Source organism: Symphodus melops (genome assembly GCF_947650265.1).
Source record: "Symphodus melops genome assembly, chromosome: 18".
Lineage (NCBI taxonomy): Eukaryota > Metazoa > Chordata > Actinopteri > Labriformes > Labridae > Symphodus > Symphodus melops.
This window is the reverse complement of record NC_136708.1, coordinates 11,584,682-11,608,937: the sequence shown is the minus strand read 5'-3', so window position 1 is coordinate 11,608,937 and position 24,256 is coordinate 11,584,682. Positions and strand designations below refer to the sequence as shown.

General features: G+C 41.2%; 1 protein-coding gene across 3 annotated transcripts; it reads left to right on the top strand.

The window, feature by feature from the left end:
- Positions 1-2,153: 2,153 nt before the first annotated feature.
- On the top strand, positions 2,154-23,047 carry tbc1d5 (TBC1 domain family, member 5). Of its 3 annotated transcripts, XM_079367608.1 has the most exons (24): positions 2,154-2,262; positions 7,781-7,832; positions 7,922-8,002; positions 8,186-8,304; positions 9,829-9,886; positions 10,117-10,225; positions 10,435-10,524; positions 11,016-11,090; positions 12,384-12,451; positions 12,562-12,664; positions 13,096-13,184; positions 13,343-13,393; positions 13,550-13,619; positions 14,277-14,449; positions 14,561-14,703; positions 15,381-15,487; positions 17,768-17,853; positions 18,539-18,849; positions 19,038-19,094; positions 20,264-20,472; positions 20,684-20,783; positions 21,146-21,225; positions 21,318-21,593; positions 21,853-23,047. In XM_079367608.1, exons 3-24 carry the CDS (start codon positions 7,953-7,955, stop codon positions 22,150-22,152), a joined length of 2,724 nt encoding a protein of 907 aa, XP_079223734.1. In that variant the 5' UTR covers positions 2,154-2,262; positions 7,781-7,832; positions 7,922-7,952; the 3' UTR covers positions 22,153-23,047. The 3 variants fall into 3 exon arrangements, with proteins under 3 accessions (XP_079223734.1, XP_079223736.1, XP_079223735.1); XM_079367610.1 differs by lacking the exon at positions 7,922-8,002; XM_079367609.1 differs by lacking the exon at positions 19,038-19,094.
- The last annotated feature ends 1,209 nt before the right edge of the window (positions 23,048-24,256 follow it).

The following is a 24,256-nucleotide window of genomic DNA, read 5'->3' as shown; positions in this document are numbered from 1 at the left end:
GAATCACTTTCATTGTTTCCGGCCATCAGACAGTATTCCTCTGTGCTGATATTTAGGCTGTCCAGTACCAGTGGATCTGTGTCTCGTCACAATCACATGCCTCTCTGTGCTACCACTGTTTCCTATCATCTGTCTCTTTTTATTCCACTTATATTTAATCTGTCTCATTTCTTTCCTTGTTTTTTTCCCGCCCCTCAGTCTCACTCATCTCTTCTCTGGACCTTCTTACATTTCTGCTTCCTTTCTATACCCAGACTGTGCAACACTCATGGCCCATTTGGTAAGAATAGCTTCATCGAGTAATTCAATAAAGCTATGCTCTTTTCTGACATCCGTTTCCATGGTGATACCTTAGTCAGGGCCTAGAAGAGGCTGTGAAAGCCTCATCATCAGTAATATTAGCCGTAATAATGATGATAATGGCGCTCCTGAAATGCCATGTCTCTGATGATGATGATGGTAATGTTGATGATGGTCATTAAGAATGCTTTGTGTCAACCCCCACTTCCACACAAAAACACACAAACCACTGCACACATTTGGCTCATTAGTGCTATTAAATGTCACTACCTGTAAATGTTCTCTGTTTTATTTATTTATGTACTTATTATTTAAACCATCCTGCTGCTTTGGTTTATTGTTTTCTGTATATTGTTCGTCTGTGGGCAGCACTTTGCAAAAAGGGTGTTTGATAAAAGCCCCCTCAAGATAAACTTGACTTTTCTGACCTCAGAAATTGCTGCAATTAAGTCTCCATAAAATGGTGTTAATTAACCAACATGTTGCAGAGCTCATGCAGTATTCTGGTTTATTCCAGATGTGTTTGATATCTCCTTTATGATCTTACAGATGCAGCATTATTTCTTCTTTGTAGTTTAAATGTATTTCTAACACTTTTTTTTTATTCTAAACGTATATGGGTTGTCTCTTGTTTGATGCAAATAATGACCTTGAGTGCTGCAGATTGTGTGATGATAAATTTGCAATTCAATTTGTAATCTCCTAATTGACTTGATATCTGCCGTTCAAACTAGTTAAGAGTTATTTCCAAACCTAAATTAATGGAATTAAAATGCTGAGAAGGTATAGTGCAAAATTTAAGTGCAGGTGGTGAGCATGGTGCAGAAAAAACCTCCTTGTTCCTGCCCAGAAGCAAAGGGAACAGGGTGTAGCTATAAATCTATTCATTATGTGAGACAAGCACAGCTTTATATACATTTGCCCTGATATTTCTAACTTCTATTAAAATCCTTTAATAAAGTTCATGAGATGAAACCAATGGAGGACTCAAGACAACCACCCAAGTAAAATAAGGCAGCAACAATGCTGTCTTGGATGCACATGCATGAAGTTTCCACTACAGTGCAAGATTTACCCAAATTAGCTGCTACTCCAAAACATGGTGCTTTGCACTAATAAATGCCCTGAAAGGGTTTATTGTAAATGTAGACTCCTGTGTTTTTGGTGAACAGATTTAAGATGTCATAATATAAAACTACATTCAAATCTTAGATAGTCAGAAATGTAGTAATAAATGAACAGTGAATTGTGTCATTTTTACAATTTTGCTATTGTAGCTACTTTGGACAGCTCAGGTGCAACACCTGCTGTAGTTTTACAATGTTTTATGTGCTCTAGGTCAGTAGTAAAAGGTCACCTGGTCGTATATGAAAGAAAACATAAGACATCTCACTGGTGTATTTTGATCCTCCTCTGGCTCGACGTTGCGTCTTTCCTCGGGGGTCTTTCTCAGAGTTCATCATCACTCATGCAGTCTGACGTCTAACCAGGAAATGAGCAGCAGAGAATCCAGGACGATGAGTGTATCATAAACACATACGATGATAACAGATTTGGGTTATATTTATAAACAGGATGTAAAGTTATGAATGACTAACGAACACTCGCACGTGCCCTTACAGGTAGACTATCCAGCGAGTTTCCCCAACCTGTAACCTAAGGCTTCTGTTTCGGTAATAATTGTCCAAAAGTCATAAGTGGATAGTCTACATCTTTCAGAATTCAATGTTTGCAATGTTATGGCGACTTTTAAATGAGCAAAGCTTGCTAAAACTTCCTGGCTCTTCACTGTAGTGCTCAGCAGCAGCACAAGCAACCTGCAGCCGGCGGCATCGTCAGCCTAGACTTCAGTCACGTGATCAGTCAGCTGGTCTTCAGCACATCCGCCTGACCCGCAACTGTTTACAAATCAGCAGACAGTCCCGACAGAGCAGAATGAGGAGTCCTGCGTGATCTGAACAGGTACCTGAAACCACACTAAGAAACAGCAGCGGCGTTAGTTACACATTCCTGTATAGCACCGCTTCCACATTATCCGGTGTGTTTGTGTGTCCGTATGTGTGTGTGTGTTAGGTGTTTGTGATGTGTGTCGGAAGTGAAGACAGGCCCCGTGCATCGACTCGGTTACAACTTGCTAACTAGCCAGGCTAACAAAACACAATCATACCTGCTGCATGTCTGCTGAGGATACATCGAGCCAAAATTGGCAGCTAAATTGCTAAACTGCAAAGTTTATTTAGCTTGCTCTGCCTTCAGTTAGCAGTCTGAACAACAAGCGAGCTTAGCTGTTCTTTAGCGTTTGCCCTGCCTGCATCGATAATCCTGCAAGCTCTTGCTGTCATTGTCCATGATGCCGCAATCATGGACTTTATGTGCTTTATACTACATGTTATGGACAAATTATCAATTCATCTTATAAACTCTTTAACGTGAGCCAAGTTTGGCCCACCTCCATGTCAGACTTTATGATGGGTACAAACTGTGCAGAGGTTTCCTCGCTAACGCTCTCTTTCCTCTTTTTTTTTGGGGGGGGGGGGGGGGTGGATTAGACCTAAAAGTATAGTATGTACACGAATGCTTGTCAGGAGCATTTGTCATGCTTGGCAGGACAAAAGTCTTCTGACTGTGTTTTGTGCCTTTAAGTAGGGTTTGAGACTCACCTGCGTTTTGTTCTGGGAGACAGTTGTTGGCCTTTGTCAGCACTGACAAGTGTACAGAGAGGAAATGGGGGGGGGGGGGGGGGGGGGGGTGCTGAACTTGATGATATATTTTTCCAGTATTGTCAGATATTTCAAGGTTTCTTATTCATTTGTCTTGCACTACTGTCTCTGTCAATTCTGTAAAAAAAGATTGACCTTGGTTTTTTTTTTTTGTCAAAGTAAAACAGAACGTACACTTGAGAAGCTGTTGCATAACTAAGAGAGTTTTTATGAGGTTTTAAATCCCTGAAATTCATCCAGTTATTCTCACGGAAATAGAAAGATTAGAAGTAAGTCTGAAAGGAATAGATTTTCTAAAAACAAAACATATTTACTGTTTGCTTTACTATCCTGGCATGTGAACTCCTTATTGAGGCGTAGACCCCAAGGTTGAGATCCATCACTCTATAGTCTTTGCATATACAGACAGATACATTTATCTCCATGTATTTGTATATTGAATCGGTCAGGACTCAGCAAGTAACAGTGTTTTTCCAAGGTTGAGCTCTCCAGTTCTCAGTCTCTAGCTGAGCATGTGACTGCGAAGGCTCCCGGGCTCTTGCTGTGAGTTGAAGCAAAGGCATGTGAGCAACACTTCTAACTAAACTACAGTCTGCAGCCTCAGTGCCAGTGACGGCTCCTCTCTTCGCTGTTTGCAGAATCCCGTTTAAATATTCATCCACCTAAATAGCCCATGTGGTGTGCATGATTTTCCTGCATCTAGTTTTCATCAAACACCTCTCACAATTATCTGAAATGAGGACAAGTGTATTGGTTTAACAAATAGCCAGCCATAACTCAATTCTTCAAACTTTGGCCTTGTATGTGGAACATTTTCTCGAGCTGAAAACAAGCTTCACTTGGTTTCTTTTTAGAGGTGCAACAGTTATAGTTCAGTCAGATGTCCCTGAATGGAAATCCTGCAGCAACCTAAGCAGAACACTTAATACACTTTAATCTGGGTTTTACTTTCAGAATACTTTTATTCTTTGTGCCTTTCAGCCAATGAGCTACGTGCAAGCAGAAGCTCTTTTGCCCACTTTAGCTTCAGCAACTTTAGCATGTGGCTTTCCAGCCGGTGCACAAACAGAAACGTGGCCCTCTGTGTTTTGAAGGAGAGATGAAGTGAACATAAATAGGTCTTAATGTGGTAAAGTGAATCTGTAAACACAGTCTTTCCTGTGCAGCTGACCTGAGCCTCTGACGCCTAAAGAATGTGATACGGCTGCAGGGATTTGATGAACCTGGGGGAATGCAGAGTAGAGAAGGCAAGTTCCAGGTTTGGATAAGGTGGTGATCCATTTCAGAGTAAAGGTGGGAAAAGACTTCATGTCAGATGTTCATGTCAGTTGACATAGATGATTCTCACGATAACTGTCAAATCATGATTTCTTTTATATTTGAAGGCTGATTTAAATGTTGCCCCTGAGTGAAAGTTAAAGAAACCTGATGGGTAATTGTGACAGTGGTAATATTCGAAAACTAGCATGATTTTGAAAGAAGTATTCTCTCAGTGCTCCCTCTGCACCCATGTCCTCCCCTTTGCGCTCGCTCAAAAGCCCCGCCCCTCACTTGCATGTACTTGTACCATCGGTCCAGAAGCAGACCTCGGCTAATGCTTTGAGTCTGGGCTCGTGCATGCATGGGTCAGAGAGCAGGGCCACAGGGATGCATGATTGCTTCATCAAATTGGTACCTCATGGCAGGCATTGGTCGAAGTTTTTACAGACTTACAACTGCTACAGATGACAGATTTTCTTCGTTCCGTTTTCAGAGCACACGAATTGTTAATGTCTGTCATGACCTCAAGACAATTTTAACCAAAATCTTAAAAAGTTTATCTGGATAAAATTACCAACCCTACCTTTAAAGGTTCCATAATGTGCTTTTTCTGTTTTTATAGGCTTTTTGGTGTCTTTTCCAGGTGTCTTGTGCACGTTTAGGCACATCTACTTGCAAAAATATAAGTTCAGCGGAAACGTGGCTTCTCCTACCTCCTCCTGTTAGCAGTAGAAATAGCCACATGAAACACTCGGTCCCTATCATCCCTTGTTGAAAATGTGTGGTGTGACATCACGAGACAAAGACGTCACTGATCCAAGCCCATTGGTTCGTTGTAGCGAGCACACGCTCCCCTCGGACTGACCGTAGAATTCCCAATATGGTAAAAGGGGCGGGAAATATCCGAGAATAAAGCCGAACGACTGACCGATTACGAGAGAGCAGATTGGCCCACCAATAAGATCCGACTTGGTACACGCGGGGACCCCTTTTTTTTTTTTCTTTCACTCTATTCGTGGGGGGAGTCTGAGCGTTAGAGATGCATGCAGATTAGAGAGCCTGCATGGAGAGGCAGTACATGAAAGCAGACACTTTTTCCCCCAACATTAGCAATTGTGAACGTACTTTAGTAGACGCATAGATTAGATATGTGAAACCCACAATATGCGACCTTTAAATAATTCTTTATTGTCAGAACAGGACAAACTATTCTTGAACAGAGGAACATTTCATCATCATAACCACACGGTGCTGGAAAACACAGAGAAAAGTGATATCCTTTTTTTTTTCTTTTTTTTTTTCTCGCCCAGGTATCTGCACGGTTGTGTGACCAGACGCAAAGCTTTAAGAGTGTTTGCTGCAGTAATCTTAAAATCATGCCTGATTTCATAACTTAATGAGAATAAATGGTTGTGAAACCTTAACTGAATCCAACTACAGCTGTTGTTAAATCTACCTCCGAACAGATGGACACAATATTATTTGCCTGATGATTTATGTATGTCTTTCATTATGTATTGATTTGATTATTTCATGAAATATTCCTGCTTTGAATTATTGAGGTGTCTCCAGGTGCCGTGGATTAAATTATGCAAAAGCTAATTTGCCTTGATTATTATGTAGTAAAGTTAGGATGGTGTTGTTTTTTTTTTATACATATATATATTGTACTCTGGGAAAGGGTAATGACACACAAGGCTGTGATTAGCTTCAGGCTAACATGGCGAGGCCTCCTCGAGTCTTTTACCTGCATCCTCTTCAGTTCCCTCAACAACATTCCTCATCAAAGCGTGCACGGGTTACAGTGACAGATCTGTCAAGGCATCTCTGCAAAGTTTAGAATGAGTTTTATTTTTGGAAAGAAGGGACAAAGAGTTAGTTGTGTTCGCAGGCCTGCAGGGAGATGTCGTCCTCAGAATATCTCTCGGCAACTTTGATGCAAATTTTAGTCACATTGTGAAATCACGATCTGATGTTCTGTGCAAAGTGAGGACTTTTATGCTTGTTGTGGCTCAGGAGAGTTCGATACATCTTTCAAGCCAATCCTTCAAAATAAAACCAACTATTATGGGAGATATGTATATTCACAATATTGTTCTCTTCCTCCCTGTAGTTGTGGATTAGTCTGATCATTCAATAGGATAATATCCTTTTGATGAGAAAAGGGAGAAAACCCCCTCAGACTTAAGGAGAGAATTAGTCTTTGAGGAGAAGAACAGATGTTTTTGAAGAAAGCAGCCACATACATTATGCATATAAAATCATTTCTGTTTTGATGCTTTGTGTAGCTGATTTATGGAGCCTTGTTCCACTCACATGGTTAATGGGTTTATAAGACGCCTTTGTGTTATGTGTTTTTTACACAATTAATAAAGCGTATAAAAACATGACGCTCTGCAGAAGCGTGCTTTCGGCAGGCTTGTGTATTAGGCTAACCATATTCATAAACGTGGAAATAATCCCAAGCCGGATGAAGAATGGAAGGCAGAATTGGATAACCTAGATTGTGATGTCTCGTGGAGAAAGTCAAACTTTCTCTCAGCTCTGAAAGGCACACGCAGAAGCATTAAGTCAGAGCATACCTGATAAAGATTTCAGATATATTGATGGCTTTATAAAGCACCACCTCGGTTTGTTGTTTAGCACAACAAAGACCTGAAGCCACAGAATGAAACGGAACATCTTTTATCTGCTGATGAATTCACTTTCAGGTGCTGCAGCTCTGTGATCAATTCATGGTTTAGTCTATGAAGAATCCAAAAATAGTACAGAAAGAAACCACAGTTTGTTAAAGCCGTCAGAGAGGACTCTTCTGACTGGTTGTTCCATCCAAGCAACAGTCGAAAACACAAAGATTTTCAATTCCTTTTTGATTTTCTGCGATCCAGAGCACTTACATTTCTTCTGCCCAGCTATCTTAAACCCAACTGTATTTTTATACCTTAAAATGTACAGGGGCGGCTCGAGAGTCTTTTGGGGCCCTAGGCAAAAACTTATTAGGGGCCCCTGCAGCGCTTATTATTATGTCCCAGACGGATAACTCCTCATCATTTTCCTTTAATGATACATTTTGGTTTTCAGTGATAAACGTAACGCTGGGTTTTGTAGCTGTACACATAACACCAACAATAAGATTATGAAGTTCTAAAAAAGGTCTGAATCTGTGCACGTATGTACGACTCAGATCTGAGCTGACTGAAGTGGGTCAGATCTAAAGCTTTGTTTAAATTCTATACATGAATGTAAAGTGATCAGTGTAACCTTTACCCACTCGTTAAAGCTTTACCAGGTTGAGATGCGTCCTAAAGGTCCAGTAGATGCATGGACTGTATGAACGCAGCGTCAGGTTTTTCTTTTCTGCTGCTGGTTTCTTTTTCCCCTCCAAAATTTCTGTTCCTTTAATAATCTATTTCCTTTTTTTTGCCTTTTTCAGAACCACACTCTTTATTTCCCTGAGCAGTGAAGGTGTTTACTTTCATTATTGTCTTTTCTTCTTACAGAGTCATCCTTTTCTTCTGAGTCGTGGCTAAGAAGAATCACAAGACTGTGACAGTAAGTCCTGACTTGAAACAGTTCATGTGTGTGAAACGCTAACAGAGAGAATTGTAAGATAGAGTTAACATGTTACCCTTCATGAAAAGGTCAGGGTTAGCGAGAGTAGGAAACGTGCTCATGGAGACTCAGGCAGAGGAAGTGCATGTCAGCACAAGCTCTGATCAAAGGTCAGTCTCTCTATCACGAAGACGTCAGGCGCGACATAACACAACTGACCCCCAAGTTTGATTGTAACTGCGTTTATCTCAGGCTCGCTGTTCTGTTGTACCAGCACGTGATGGGGGGGGGGGGGGGGGGGGTTCTTTGCTTGTCTTTTAATTCTCTCCTGTCTCTGCTTTCTCTCGCTGCAGGTCCGGTTGGGTCGTGGTCATGCAGCACCCAAACTTTGAGACCCGCCACCCTCTCCAGACCGACGAGCAGCAGGAGACGGGCTTAGATCCGCTCAATAATTTCAACAAGAACCGCAATAGTACGTCAACTGTCAGACTACAAACGTCTGAATTTTTGTCAGTCACACCAAGTTTGATTTTGAAACTGCTCGTACCATTGTATCAATCCAGCACCACAGCAAACTCCTATAGAAATACTTAATTTTGACGTATCACCATGCAGACCTCCTGCTCACCTTAAAGGATGAATGTGCAATATTTTACTCATAAATGCAGCAGAAATCCAGTATGTCTTTTGTAAAGAGTCCCGCTGTCTGTGACCATGTCTGGGCCTGATTAACATCCCCTTAAAGTGAGGGACTATAGAGAAGAAGAGTCTTATTGTACTCACTTCTTATTTCAAGTGTTTTAAAATCAAGCTCATTCTGTGTAAATGTACATGCAATGTGAAGCTATGTGCAAACTGAAGCATGCTACCATTAGCCTGCTAACACAACAATGCAGCTGGAGACATGGACAATTTTGTCCCCCCCCGCTTGCACTTACTGCTTACTTATGGTAGGATCCAACTCCTAATGGAAGGGTGAGAGGTGTGTCGCTGGATTCAGGGTGGTGGAGGTGTCACCAAACACAGTTTGTTTTGGTTTCATGTTGGTGCAGAATGGTGACACCTACTGGATATATATATATATATGTATGTACTATCTATATAGATTAACATTTTTCAGGAGCCCATTTTCTTAGTGTTTCAAGTCAATCATTACTGTTTTGTTATTAATCTCACTTCATTAGCTGAGGGACTTTTGTTGGCGAAACAACACGTGCAGATATTTGACTGACAAAATGTAAGCCGACTCAGGCTCTTCTTCTGACTAATGATTCCAAAGGCAGACATCTAGGGGCCGCTCTTATTTTAGCCTCAAGTTGGCTGCAAGCTCTCGATAAATCATTGAAGCAACTAATAGCTGTTCTTCTTTCAGAAGGCCCTAAACCCAGAGTTATGTTCTTCTACGCTCAAAAAAAAAACGATCTCCTGATCCTGACCAGCAGTCGAGTTGCAGAGAAGAGATTGACATTACCTTGAAGTTCTTTTCCTCAGCAGATAATAAAGAATAAATGTGTGAGTCACAGAGGTGTCTGGCGACGGCCCCCGGGCTGAGGGTGTTTTTCTGGTATGTTTACGTGAGAGAAAATGTCGAAGGGGTTGCCATGTTGTGGAATTGATGAATATTCATGCTGAGCGTCCCTGTGGAATGATCCACTCATGTAGCTAATGTTGATAGACAGCTCTCCGTCTTCGGTGCGTGTTCACCTGCAGGCCAAATTAGACTTATTACCTCCATCAAAGACAAAAAGACGTACGGTGCTACTCGCTCTCCCCTTCATCACTTATCCTGCCTCTGGCCCTTTTCTTGATGGACTGCACGGAAAGAAACATAATCCCTTAAAATAACCCGTGGGTCATTTGGAAGCAAGGCAAGAGTGACTTCTTTCAAAGTGGTTGTCAAAGGTTATGTTTTTGTTTATGGTTTTTAAACTGATCTATTTCTAGTTTTTGTCTGTTTACATTGCCCCCTGGTGGCTGTGTTTGCCTCTTGTAACAGGAGGATCTCTTGACGGCAGCACTATCTCACCGCCTCAGTCCACCTTCCTCTCGTACAGGTGAGGGTTTCCAGCACTTTCTTGTGTGTGCGTGTGTGCGTGTGTGTGTGTGTGTGTGTGTGTGTGTGTGTGTGTGTGTGTGTGTGTGTGTGTGTGTGCGCACGCACCAGAAACTCTTGGCCCAGCTTTTGTGCTCCAGCCTACTGGTACACCGCTGGGTGACACATTAGATGGAGCACCGTGCCCAATTTAGGTTGAGAAGCTCATAAATCTCTTCGTCCTCTACGCAGGAAAGAATGGGATGACTTGTTCCTCAACAGTAATTACCTGGCCCGGATCCGGCAGGCAGGCATCAACGGTCGACTGAGGAGCAGCCGCTTTCGGAGCGTGTGCTGGAAGGTATCTGCCAAATGGAACAAGCACTTCTATCGAATTTGATTAAAATGGCTTTGGCAATTTCCCTACTGCAGAAAAAGATGCAGTTCTGGCAGCCCGCTGAGCTTCTTTGGTGGAGTTTGAAAGTGTGAATTTTCTGCATGTTTGTGACTTCTATGAAGGAGGGTCTTTTGAGGTAGCCTTACACTAACCTGAGTCCTGTCTGTCTTCAGTTGTATCTGGAGGCTCTTCCAGAAGATAAGGGTCAGTGGATCAACAAGACCAAGGAGCTGCGAGCCCAGTATGAAAAGATAAAGGAGACGGTGAGAGCGCCTCCATGTGGCAAATTTTCTCCACACGATGCCAAAAAGTTTCAGGAGCTTTCAATGTTTCTAGAGGAGGTTATGAAGAGTTAGTACTGAAGAACTGTCCCCCTCCGTTGTTTGTCTAGTCTGGAGCTTCGAATTAATTGTATAACTAGCTCACCACTCACGTTGAAACCAAATGCGACTGATAACCAATGGGCCGACTGAGCTGATGACACGCGTCAGATGATTTCATCATTTTAATAACTAAAACAAGAAAAAAGTTCCTGGGCACTTTAATTTTTTTGTCAAATCAGGATGCTCTAAATTATTCACCACCATTTTATTTAGAAAGGCTTTATGGTATCGATAGAGAGCATCGACCAGTTTATGGTAAAGGAAAGTAAGGTCACACTGAGGTCATACATTTCTGGACAATTGATTTATTGCTCAATTGCTTTAACAATTGATTGATCCCAAACTGATCTGTGTTTGTTTCTTCGTCGCAGCACATCACTAACCCCCGTAAGGCTGCAGGCCAGCAAGACCTGGGGGTCAACAATCCCCTGTCCCAGGATGAAGGGGTGAGGATGTGTAGTGTGTCCGTGTCTTTTATAAAGGTCTTTTGTTTCATATTTGTTTGGAACATGTGAGCATAAAGAAAAGTCCTCCAGACGATCTATTCATCATTCAAAGACTGTTTCAATAATTCTCACCTTATTTGGTTAATTTAATGATGAGGTGATAAATTAAAGAAAGTCCTTTAAACTATTAAAATAAACATTTAAATGTTCCGTTCATTTCCCTGCTACTTTATGACATACTGATGGATTGTGATTGGTGGATAACATGTGGCTTTGACAGTGCAGGAGAGGTAACAACTTTTGTTTTGGTGATCTTGATAAGTTGACGTATTGTTTAATTAGAATAGCTGGGAAGGAATGTGTAATTTGTTCCTGATTTAAATCTGCTGAGAAAATAGAGACAGCACCGTTAGGTACACCTCCTGTTAATACATTCACATTCATTTCAAGTGTGCAAGTCTTGTAGGTTTATACGCAGCAACTTCGAACAATGTGCAGTCTGTCTACCACCTCAAATATAATTCAACGTGCACTTTAAAAAGTTTCCAACAATAGATGGATATCCTTACTTTGGATGAAAGGAGCCGTTCTCTTCATCTAATCAACGACTTCTTCACATTTCAACACATAAACTCAAGCTGATCAGCAGCTTCCTTTTTTCATTTAGAATTTGTTTTTTGTCTGACATTTCTTAGTTATTTTCAAACTCGCATATACATAATTTATATCAATTATTCCTTTTTATTCCCCTTATTTTGTCCTCTCATATACAGTGGATGATTTCACCCGTTTTGTACAATATGAAGACATTCACTTTAAACCTTCAATAAACAGATGAGGCGTTTTCCTTCAAGGAGAGTTTAGGGGCTATTACTCCTAACCTGTACAGGCCATGGACAGCATGCCTCGGCCTCTTCCTGTTGAACATGCTGCTGCTAGAATATTTCTGTGATGGGGTTCACTTCTGTTGAAATAGTGTCAGGCAGATGTATGTGGCTATACAGTATAATGACGTGCTTGTACACCCTTATGAAGGCACGTCTGTTCCTCTACTTTACTCTTCAGGGGATTCTTTTCACTCGTGACAAACACATCTAGCCTTTTGTTTTTCGACTTAGCAAAGTCGGTTAGAAAAAAATAAATAAAATGATATACCAAAATGTAGCTACCTTCTTTAAGCCAAAAAATGGCTCTCTTTTGGTATTGTGATGAGTGTAACAGTCATGTATTCCCCCCCCCACCCCCGGCTCTCTTGAGTAACTTGTGTATGCTTTGTCTTGTGTTTTTGTCCAGAGCCTGTGGAACAAGTTCTTCCAAGATAAAGAGCTCAAGGGGATGATCAAACAGGATGTGTTGAGAACGTAAGTGTTTTAAAGTATTTGAAACCTAACACTTGTTGTGGACATGAAGGAAACCCCCCTCCTCTTTTTTTGTTTTTTCTTCCTTTCTGGTTGTTTTTTTTTTGCTGAAGGTTCCCTGAGATTCGTTACTTCCAGGACGAGGATGTGAGGTCCAAGCTGACGGACATCCTCTTCTGTTATGCCCGAGAAAATGAACAGTTACTGTATAAGCAGGTAGGCCTCGCGCACTGACATCAACAACCCCATTCGCCGAGATTACAAGTCGACGTCACGCTTTTTTAATCAAAGGTTGTGGAAAATGAGACTTTGAAGGTCTCAGACTTGGGTTTTCTCACTGAGCCATTGTGTGAGTCAGGAGGTCCTTCATGTAAACTGAGCTCAAACAAAAGAACCAAAGATGCCTCTGTAACCCAATCATTATCAGAGTCTGTAAGAGGTGCCAGGGAATAAATAGATGACCAGTGCGGCGCCTCTTGTTGCAAAGTGGAAGTGACACACGGCCAGGCAGTGGCTAACAATATCTAAATTAGACCTGCCATCACAGATTAGAAACCTCGTGGATCACCATTAAAAAAAAATGACTGACCACAAATGAACCATAATTCCTTTCCCCTCTACCTCCGTCTTTTCACCTCTGTCTGCAGGGAATGCACGAGCTGCTGGCTCCTATCGTGTTTGTGCTTCACTGTGACCACCAAGCCTTCCAGCACGCCAGCGAGACAGCCAGCCCCAGGTCAGGCTTTCATAACTCTCAAGCCCTTTAGTAGCCCCTTAAGTTGCCAGAGACACCTTTTTAAAGCTGCCTGTGCTTAAGGGGCCTGTGCTCTAGAAAGAGGCTGAGATATTTCAATCATTTGTTTGTTGAAAGATTTTTTTTTTCTTTTCCCACAGTGAGGAGATGAAGTGTCTGTTGAACCCAGAGTACCTCGAGCACGATGCCTAGTCAGTACACATGTGATATAAAGCCATCGATAAGTGTTCAGATCTACAAGTTTCATTACTTTGAATAAAAAAAAAAAGTGGAATCTACATGCTTTACATGCTTTTCTCTCACTGTCTCTCTGCCACACTCACTCTCACACACACGTCTGTCCATAGTGCCATGTTCTCGCAGCTGATGGAGACAGCAGAGCCGTGGTTCTCCAGCTTTGAGAGGGAAGTGAGAAAGGTCAGTTTGATCTGAGGAAATGTTTTTAACGTAAACACTTATAACCCTTTGTCAGCTGCACGCTGTGCCACTATAGTTCCTGCATAGAGTTCATGACATTGTGCTTGGTGTGCTTACGTAAGGCTGTTACCTTTTTATAGATTTCTGTTCTGCATCTTGCTCTGTCACTTTCTATTCCAAACTGATTCTCTGTCAACAAGAAGAGGACCAGTGGATTGTTTTATGAATGAATTTTGTTTGTTGTTGTTGCAAAGACTTAGTTGGGTTTAGGGGCAGTAACTTTAAAGCTCTACCGTTATGTCTCTAGTAGGGACATAAACATGCATTCATCACTCCTCAGTCACATTACTTAAATAAAGGAGGCTGTCTTTGTTCTGGTTTAAGGCGTAACTAGGAAATAGCACTGGTGCTCCAAAGAAGATGTCGCTAAGAACTGTTCAATATCTTTATTCGTTTAGAGCAACTAAATCTTATAACCTGATACTGTGTATCAGAATATTGCATGAACAGTCTAAAATACTAGATTGTGACTTTTTTTCAAACAGTTTTTTTTTTTGTTAGTTTTTCAGAAGTGGTCAGTCTTCAGTCAGCCTTCAGATTCTGCTTCGTCATGTTAATATAATGTTGTGCTAATAACGTAATTATCTGTTGTTCCAGGGTAAGGAGGAGATGTTGACCAGCATCCCATTTGCCCGGCCCCAGGACTCGGGGCCATCTGTTGCCATAGTGACCAAAGTCAACCGGATCCAGGACCAGCTGGTGAAGAAGCACGACGTTGAGCTGCACATGCACCTCAACCGGCTGGAGATCGCCCCACAAATCTACGGCATGTCAGTGTTTGCGCCTTCAGTTTTCTGTGTCTGATCATGTGTTTGGACTTGGCACAGTACCCAAAACGGTTTCCTTGTGTCTCTGTTTCTTGTTGTGTGTCTGTGCTGCAGCCGGTGGGTGCGTCTGCTTTTCGGCCGTGAGTTTCCGCTCCAGGACTTGCTGGTGGTTTGGGATGCCCTGTATGCTGACAGCATCACTCTGGACCTGGTGGACTACATCTTTGTGGCCATGCTGCTCTACATTCGAGACGCCTGTACGCTCCATTTGTTTCAGAAATAATCCAATATGTTGTCTTTGTAACATGTAATTTCATAAAGAAAAGCTAACTGGAAGAATGTGATTTGCTCCACCTCATATAATCAGGTTGAGTTTATATTGATTTAAATAGAAAGCAGCAGATCTTTGCTGTAGGATGTGGGTCAAGTTTAATGTCCACAAACATCAGCCTAGTATCTTTAGTGAGCCACTGAATCCCTGTTGCTATAGAACTGACATAAAAGATCCAAATGAGGAAAGACGTGGCATCTCAGAGCAGAGGAAGACTCCTTTCGAGATGAAAACTTAAATGCAGTTGCAAATCGCAAAACTGAACGGAAAAAAAACGCTCTGACTTCGCTGTTCTGTAGCAGTGACGAGCTGCTCCAGCTTACTGTCCCCCAAACAAAGACGATGCTGTTCATCATAGAGGTATGATGCAGTCTGAAGAAATTTAAGAATTGATGGGGAACCCCGTGATAAAATTATTTTGGACACACTTGTTTTCACGGTGTATGAAAAGAAGAGTCAATTCAGAATAGTGAAGCCACAGATAGCGTGCTCCCTGAGTTTAGCTTTTAGTCTGCACATTATGCACGGCACTTAAATGGATTCTGATGTTGATTTATTAAATTGAATGACTAACACTGTATTTGCTGTTGTCACTTTTTTTAGTGATTGCCAGTAACTTCCAGACCTGTCTGGGCCTGCTAATGCACTACCCACCATTAGGAGACATCAACTCTCTGCTGCAGAAGGCTCTTTTCCTACGAGATCCCAAAGTAAGCAAACAGCCACACTTCCATAACTACTCTTATTTTATCTTGGTCGTTTATTCTCTAGTGTTTGTGTTACACTTCTGTCACCTTTAAAGTCTCAATATGAAGCACTTTAGTTTGGCCTGACGCGAGTCACAAGTGAATATAAGATGAGATGTTGCACATCAAAAGGCTGACCACAAATGAACCTTTAAAGTACTGAATGTGTGTCTGTTATTTGTACCAATAGCAGAGACCAAAATAATATTCCTAAATTTCTGTGGATTAAGTATCAGGACTAAGTAAGTAAGTATGGATTTGCAGCAGTGACACAAGCAAAGGTTGAAGTCCTGGACCAGCCACATGGATTAAACAAAACAAAAACAAAAAAAGCTTGTTGCTTGTTTAAAAAAGAAAAAAAAAAAAAAAGGTGTCAAAGTTGAGTTCTGTTTCAGTTCCTCACACTCCAGTGGTTACACATTAGTGATTTAAATGCAATTACTGTGAGCACACGAGGCCCAGGTGCAGTCAGTGAACCAGTTCATTCAGTAAATGATGAAGAGGTTCAAGTCGCACAGATATAAACAGATTAAACACATAAAACTAAACCCAAAGTATTTTTTTTATACCGTATGTACTGATGCACAAACTCCCAATATGGACAGTCACTAATGTAGTATTTTACCCATAATGCCTCACAGATTGGAAGCACACCAATTCAAATGGGACATTGATGCTCAGTAGGTGAACACATTGTACTGGCTGGAGTCTGATGTGTTGATTCATCATCTGCTGTCCTGTATTCAACGTTTTGAGCCTAAGTTATCAGTTATTACATTGTTCAATGTGAAGTGTGAGAAGTGAACAAATATCAAAGAATACATATAACAATTATTAAATGCCTACTCACACAATACAGTAGCTACAATGGCTACCTTGAGCTTCATCTTACACCCAGCCTCATTCTCCAATGTTTGTAGGCTGAGTATAAAAACACTGCTTGTTATCATTAAAAATAACCTCCCTGTTTATTGGGATAAATTTAGATTAGATAGATTTTTTGTTTTGTTTTTTTGTTTATGCTCAAATCACGATAACAAGGACTTTTCAGTTCACTGAGGCCAAGTTGGATTGATACTGTCATTGCAATCCTGATCTCTGATAGGAAATGGAACTGTTTTTAGATTATGTCTAAATAGTCTTGTAATATGAGATCATCGATCTTCTTGTAATGAGAAACCAAAACGCTTCTTTCGAAAGATTATGTCATTGAAACTAGATTCTTCTGTAGTTTTCTAATGTTGTGTTTTTTGACAAAGTGAATGTTGAATTTGCCTTTGTTTTGTTTGCTGGTCATTTCATCTTGAAACCAGTTTAAAAAGCCCAGCTCACCAAGAGCATCGGCTCATTTTAGTGGTTGCTCCCATTAAAAGGACGTCGTTTTATATTGTCATGTTGTGACTGCAAGACAACAAAAGTGAAGTTGTGACTCTTGAAGGCATTCTGCCACCACAGTAAATGTGAACATAGACTACATTTGAATAGTGCAAAAATATGTATCCAGGTTTAACCAGCGTTTAAGAGGATTGAAATAACCTGCAGCCCGCAGCATTTTTTTTTTTTCCTGTCACACACTTGTTTCATTGTTGTTCCCTCCTTGCCCACACACACACACACACACACACACACACACACACACACACACACACACACACACACACACACACACACACACACACACACACACACACACACACACACACACACACACACGCGCACTCAAGTTTTACTTGAAACTAACCTTTGACATGCAGGATCTTAAACCATTCTATTTGGTGCTTTAACCTTAATAAACACCTTACTGCACACCAGTCCCCTCTCCCTGCTTTGAAGTCACTGACCTGTACACACACAACAACTTAATACACTCCACTCTGCTGCTCTTCTGGGACCAGAATCCAGGAAGGTGCTGATCAGACTTGACAGTGTTTCCCCCAAGTGAACGACTATGTCACAGCATGTCCACATCACAGTCACACCGAGGGGAGCATCATCATAAATAACAGCGGGGCTGAGGGGGGAGCAGGATAGGACCTCGGTTGCTCATATGTACTGACTCAGAAGCATCAAAACAACGCATTTGTTTGTTTAGGTAGTCAGGCGTGCACACAGAGGGGCTGAAACCTACATGTTGAAAGCTTGTTTTTTCTGTCACGCACACCAAACACTCTTCTGCCTCTCATTTGAAAATTTGCTCAAACAGAATTTGGATATTCTGTCCCTCCCCCCCTTTTTTTTTTTTAGAACAATCCTCGACCTGTCAACTACCAGTTTCAACAGAACCTGGATTACTACAAAACACGTGGGGCTGACCTGATGAACAAAACACGGTAAAACACTCATAAAGCTCTTCTTCTCATTGGAAGTTGGTGTATTGTTTAAGATTATACACTTATCAGGGAAGTTTCACTTTGTCAATGCCTCTTGTGGACTGTTTATATATATATATATATATATATATATGTGTGTATATATATATATGTATATATATATATATGTATATATATATATGTATATGTATATGTTTGCAGTGTAGATTTTAAAAAACAAACATAAAGTTAAAAATAATACTCCACTACCTGTAAGTGTTTTTCAAGCAGTGGTACACTTTGCAAAAACTGCCTCGATAACATAGGTTGGGCTGTTTTTGTTTGCAGCCCTGAGCTCTTCTTTGTTTTTGAAAACTCCTTTTTTTTTTTTTTGGTCCAAGTTGTCAACTCTGCATGACTTTTTTGACCTGTCCGTAATCGGTTGCATAGGTCTCGATTTTTTTTTTGATTTTTTTCAGTCAGTCTAGAGTCTCTGAAAGATGAGCTTTGTTTTTTGCAGAAATGAAATGCAAACCCCTGGTTGTCTCAATATGAAAAGAAAAAGAAAGAAATACTTTAGTATTTAATTTTAAATAAAAGTTCCACATTAGAGAAATGTGTACAAATCTACAACCCCACACCAGTGTTCTGCATGTAGGCCTTTGATTTTCCTCTTTGGTCTTTGCTTACTTAAATGTCTCTGTAGAACTCGTTCTAGTACAAAGACGGCCCCCCTCAACATCAACAAGGTCTCAAGCAGCCTGCTCAGTTTCGGCAGGAAGCTCATCTCTCCGGCTATATCCAGCGGCTCCGGCGGCGTCTCACCGATCAACAGTGAGGTTCACTCCAACTCTTCCTCCTCCGTGACTGCTCCATTATCTTTGCCTGCGCCCACCTTGTCTCACCCGCTGGCTGAGTCCCCATCAAGCCAAGCCCCTCCGCAGTTGCAGACCAATTCCCAGAATCAGCACTACCGCCTGCTCAAGTCCGAGAGCATGCCGGTCCACCTCAGCAAAGGTGAGCAGCAGGACACACAGGACGTGTCCTTTTTTTTAACATTTTTCAAAACACCCATTATTGTCTAATTTGTGATTAAGTTTGCTGTTGTGCACCGGATCAATGAGCTGCATGTACACACTGAGCACGTGAATGGGTTGATTGACAGGGACAGCTTTAGGTTTGAGTCTCATGTCTGTCAGATGTAGTTTCAGGTGGAGTGTCTCAGCTCGTTACCCCAGCCCAGACTCACACTGACACACAAGGTAACTGTTACCAAGGCAACTGCTTGTGTGACACGCCCCTCCCCCTCCTGTATGTCCAAGCTTGTATTGATGTTGCATGTTCACACACGTTGATTGTCATGAATTCTTCTCGCTTCTAGATTTGCTCCTAGATTTCAACATATTTCAGAAACTGGGCACAAAGCATGTGATGTTTAATTGTGACCAGCAGAGGGAGATCACAGCTCTCTACTTCAGAATAAAACTGAACGCATGAACAACATGGATGTGTTGGCTTCTGCTGTCTGTGTTGCTATGAGCATGTGCTAAGAGCTCGTCTTTGTTGTCCGTCTTTTTTTAAGGAAAACTGCTTCTATTCTATTTGATATCTAGTGTATGATTATTATCAGTCCATGTTTATATTAATGTCAGGAACATAATGGAATAAATTAATTAATGACAGACAATTAATGTGTCTGTATTTAAATGATATTAATTGGTGTCATACGAGAGCAAAAGCAGGAGCTCTCATTGGCCACCAAAATAACAAAATAGAAAAGAGTGAGACCCCCTTCTGTGGCTCTCGAACATCATTTAATGATTGGACAACATTCTACTTAATGCATCTGTAATAATAAGTACTGAGGTTTAAATTAAAGGTAGCATAAAGTCAAAGTTGTAAATGTTGAAGCAGTAGACTTTTTTTCGAGCTAGACAGTCATTTATATTATACAAAAGTTACTTTGACGTTGAATACATTTTAAAAACAAATCATAACAAAGTCGGAATAAGGACAAAGTTATTAAGAGGCAAATGTAATTAAATGTTTTAATTATAGATTATTTATGCATCATTGAAATGCAAATGTAATCATAACATCGTATTAATTCTTAGTGTGACCTTTCTCTTCTTTTCTCTTTTTTAATTATAGTCTTATTTTAAAGAATATATACAGTATAACATTTGAACAAATCCATGTGCTTCTTTTTGATATCAAGCTTGTTAAACCCCTGACAAGGTGCAGGTCAGAATCAGGTTGACACAAACGAGGAGTTTGTCTCCTGATATATTAAAACAGAACAAGAAAATCAATCCAAAGTGAGAAAGCATATTGACGAGACTTGAAGGTTTATGTTTTTCATTAGATTTTTTTAAATTTTATTTTAATGTTGCATGTCCTCAGCCTCTCCCTCTGCCTGTCCCTTCCTCAGGCCAAAGCTCACGGACAGTCAGCTCCTCTCCCAGCATAGAAAGCCTCTCGGGTGGGCGGGGTCATTCCACCGCCTCCCCGCCTCTGCCCCCCTCCAGAGGGAGTGATGTCAGCACTTCGTCTCCGCCCCTCTCCGCTACCAAGAAAGAGTCTTTCTTCAACATCACTCGCTCTCGCTCCCACAGCAAGTCTATGGGCAAGAAAGAGACGGTGAGCTGAGTGACCTGCAATCAGATGTGTAAACTTCCACCTCTATGCTTTTCATCTGTTTGTCTCACTTTCTATCTCCTCTAAGAGTTTGAACCCTCATCCCTCCTCTGTGGACATTTTGGCTCATTTGTTCCCCTTCTGTTTCCTTGCTCCTTTTTGATGTCTCGTGCTTTGTTAGTTTTCAACGTGTGTGTGTGTGTGTTATCTACAGGAGGAGGACCTTGAAGCCCAGGTTTCATTCCTGCAGGGTCAGATCAACGATCTGGAGGCCATGAGCAAATACTGTGCCAAGATGATGAACGCTCACATCTGTGAGTACAGCAGCAGGAGTCGGTCAAATGTGCATGTTATTAAATCAACACCTAAAGTATCATTCATACCAAATACCAAAAATATTTACAATTGTAGCTTCTCTTAATCTTCATTATATATGAAATCATATATATATATATCAAATAATCATTTTATTATATGAATAAATATAGGTCATCATTTTCTTCATCAAAGTTATTTACATGTACTTTATTTATTTGAGGTGTTTTAGTCATTGTTTGTCCAGCACATATTCTAAGGAAGATGTTGGTGCAGAATAAATTTGATAGTAAAATCTAAATATTAGGAATGTTTGTTGGCTGTGTAGCACAGTGAAACACTGCTTTTTGTGTCTCCACAGGTAAAATCCAGGAAGTGATTCTCCAAGAAAACCTGGAAAAAGAGGATGAGGTCTTAGTGTCTCTGGCTGGACTCAAACAGGTGGATGTGAGCAAACAAGTGTTTGTTTTAAGTTTCTGTCATGACACTCTCTTTACATTCCTGCCTTTTGTCTGTTTGTCTGACCCTGTCAGATCAAAGACATCCTCAAAGGGTCGCTGCGCTTTAACCAAAGTCAGCTGGAGGCCGAAGAGAACGAGGAGATCACTATCGCTGATGATCACTACACCGCCACGGCAGCGGCAGCAGCAGCAGCAGCAGCAGCTGAGGCTGCTCTGAGTGCCAACCATCTCCTCAGTGACCACCAACACAGACACGGCACGCGAGAGCGGGACTCTGATCTGGACGGGAGTGTGAGCACAGATGAAAGAGAAGAAGAAGAGCAGGCGACAACCTCACTTGATCAACAAGTCAGTCATCTTTTCAGTCTTTGTTGTGTATTTGTATTAACCTAAAAACTGTTCAGACCGTTAGTTTTTCTGTTGCTTTGTGGTTTTTGGATCCTATATTTAATATCTTATACAGCTTCATCCTGTAGGCAAACTGTGTGCAGAGAGCTGTTGTCTGTTTATATAATCTAATGTTGCAAATAAATCCTCTGCAGTGAGTGCAATACATATCTGAAGTAAGATTGTCCTTCTGACGCCCTTCATTTTCTGTCCTGCACAGGTTGCGTCCTCTCTCGGCTCAGAGGGTAAAAACTGGGACGACTATATCCTCGTGTCCCAGGATGGAGATCTGCAGCCTGCGGAGGTGGGAGGAAGGGAGGCAGGAGGAAGGGCTGCAGCAGAGCGCACCCCTCCAATCGGACGAGGGCGCGGCATGGTGCGACTGGAACCCGAGGGTGCAGCTGGGACCTTCCATGACCCCCTCATGGCCGGACCCAACTCGGGCTCCTCCAGCCCAGATGAAGGCTCCACCCACAGCAAGGACTCAGACTTCACCATCGTGAACCCGAATGACCTTTGAGCTGGCAAATAACCTCTCCACCTCCCCTTCTTATACCCGTTTATCTTCCTGTTCAGAGGACGTGATCCTTAAAAACTGACTCATATTTAGAGGGTGGAGATTGCAGATTTTTCGGTGGAGCTAAAAAAAAAAAAAAAATTGCACATGTGGACTGTGACACTTCCGGTCACAAACTTATTACACTCTGTCTCTTTACCTGGCATCTGTCTGAGCTGATGCCATATGCTTTCTCATCTAATGCCTGTCGCCTCACCATGTTGTCTCATTATATTTAACTGTAGCGTTCTGCTCCACAGAGAGAGGGCAGCATTGAACTTCTTAGCCCTTACTACATGATTACTCTGAAGAGTTGGACCTCAAAATGCATTTCTTCACAGGGGAGGACCCTCTCCCCCAGAGCTTACTGTAATGTTGGAAGTGTGTCACTCATTTTCTTCTGAATGTGGAGATGTTCCTCTGCCTGAGTTATGTCTGTTTGTCTGCGTCCTTTCAGAAGAAGTTTTCTGCTCAAAGGAAAGCCATCTGCTTCTCTTCCCCTCCTGAACCAGTGCCTCTGACCATTATCCTCTTCAACCAAAAAACCTGACTCTGTGATCGTATTATTTTTGTTAGTCTTCTCTCTTTTTTAACTTTATTTTTACCCTTAGACCTTTTAATTTCCTGGATACAAATGGAATAGGTCTTTTTTTTTTTTTTTTTTTTGGTCAACTTTTTTTGTTTTTAAATTGATTCCCATGTGGACATTTTAATGTGTTAATTCATAGTTTTTCATTCATAACAGAGTTGTTTTCGTGTCCCATGGAAACCATGTATAGCAGCACACATGACGAATGTTCCTCTCGCTGCTCATTCAATATAATTAACTCAAGTCAAATAAAATACTTAGCTCCTGCTACACACTGAAGTTATTGTCTGTGTGGGGATGAAGGACAGTTAGGTTAAACTTTGTGTGTTAATGTTATGTATCAGTTCAGCTGGTGTACTACTTTATATTACATTGCTGTCATAGTCAGTAATCCTTGAACTCTTGAGTTTTGGCCCTACAGAGGCTGTATTCATCTTTCAGTTGTGTCACAAAGGCTAACAGCTTAAGGCTAAAATGAACATGATATCCCTTCATATACTCAGGGAAAAAAATCCCTCCAGTACAGATGTTAACCACTTTGTAAGGCTCTACATGGTTTCAGCTCTATACTAAGTTAGCATGCTATTATGCTAAAAACGAAAATGCTCCAGTAGCCTACTTTTTTTTGTCATGTTCATGTCATGTAGCATACTAACATTTATTTAGACATTTTGCATATTTTAAATACAACCTTTATCTTGCCATGAACATCTCAGGTGTTAAAGTTTCCAATAAAGAATTAGTTGCCAAACATAGAAACGCAATAAAAAGACTCAACTATTACATCCTGAAAGGTAGGTGTCACAAAAAAGGCTTATAAAAAAAAAAATCCTTTTTGTAGCTATCAAAACGGCAAACATGAGAGATGTGGCAAATCACCAAACTCAGTAGGATTTAATCTTTGGTGACCACTGAGATCTGTAATCCAACAATACATGATTATATATATTCAATATACAATTCAGTATAAGTGGTAGACTGACCATCATTGATAGTGTGGCCATGCATGTACCAGGTTTTTTCTCACAATCACCTACAATTATCTAACAAATTAAAGTAAACTTAATCTGCTGATGAAGATAATGATTGAAACCTCCACCACATATTCAAAATGGGCCATGTGCTGACATCGGTGAGTTCGGAGCTGTTGCTCAGTTGAGAGTCAGTTGTGTATGAATGAGTCACTTCTGATGGTCTCACTACTTAGCAGCCTCGGCCATCAGTGTGAATGTGTAGGTGTGACCCGCGGTGTAAAAGTACTCTGGGTAGTCGGAAGACTGGAGAAGCGATTTACAAGCTCAAGTCCATTTACCATTTTATGTTCAGAGTTACGACTGAAGCATAGGATGTAGAAAAGCGCACAAATGCAAATCCCTTATTTCAGTAAACCAGTCTTTCAACCCTAATCTGCATTAACAGAAGCTGATTGGAGGCTTTGATGTTCTGTATGTTGCAGCATTAAAGGTCTGCATCCCTTTT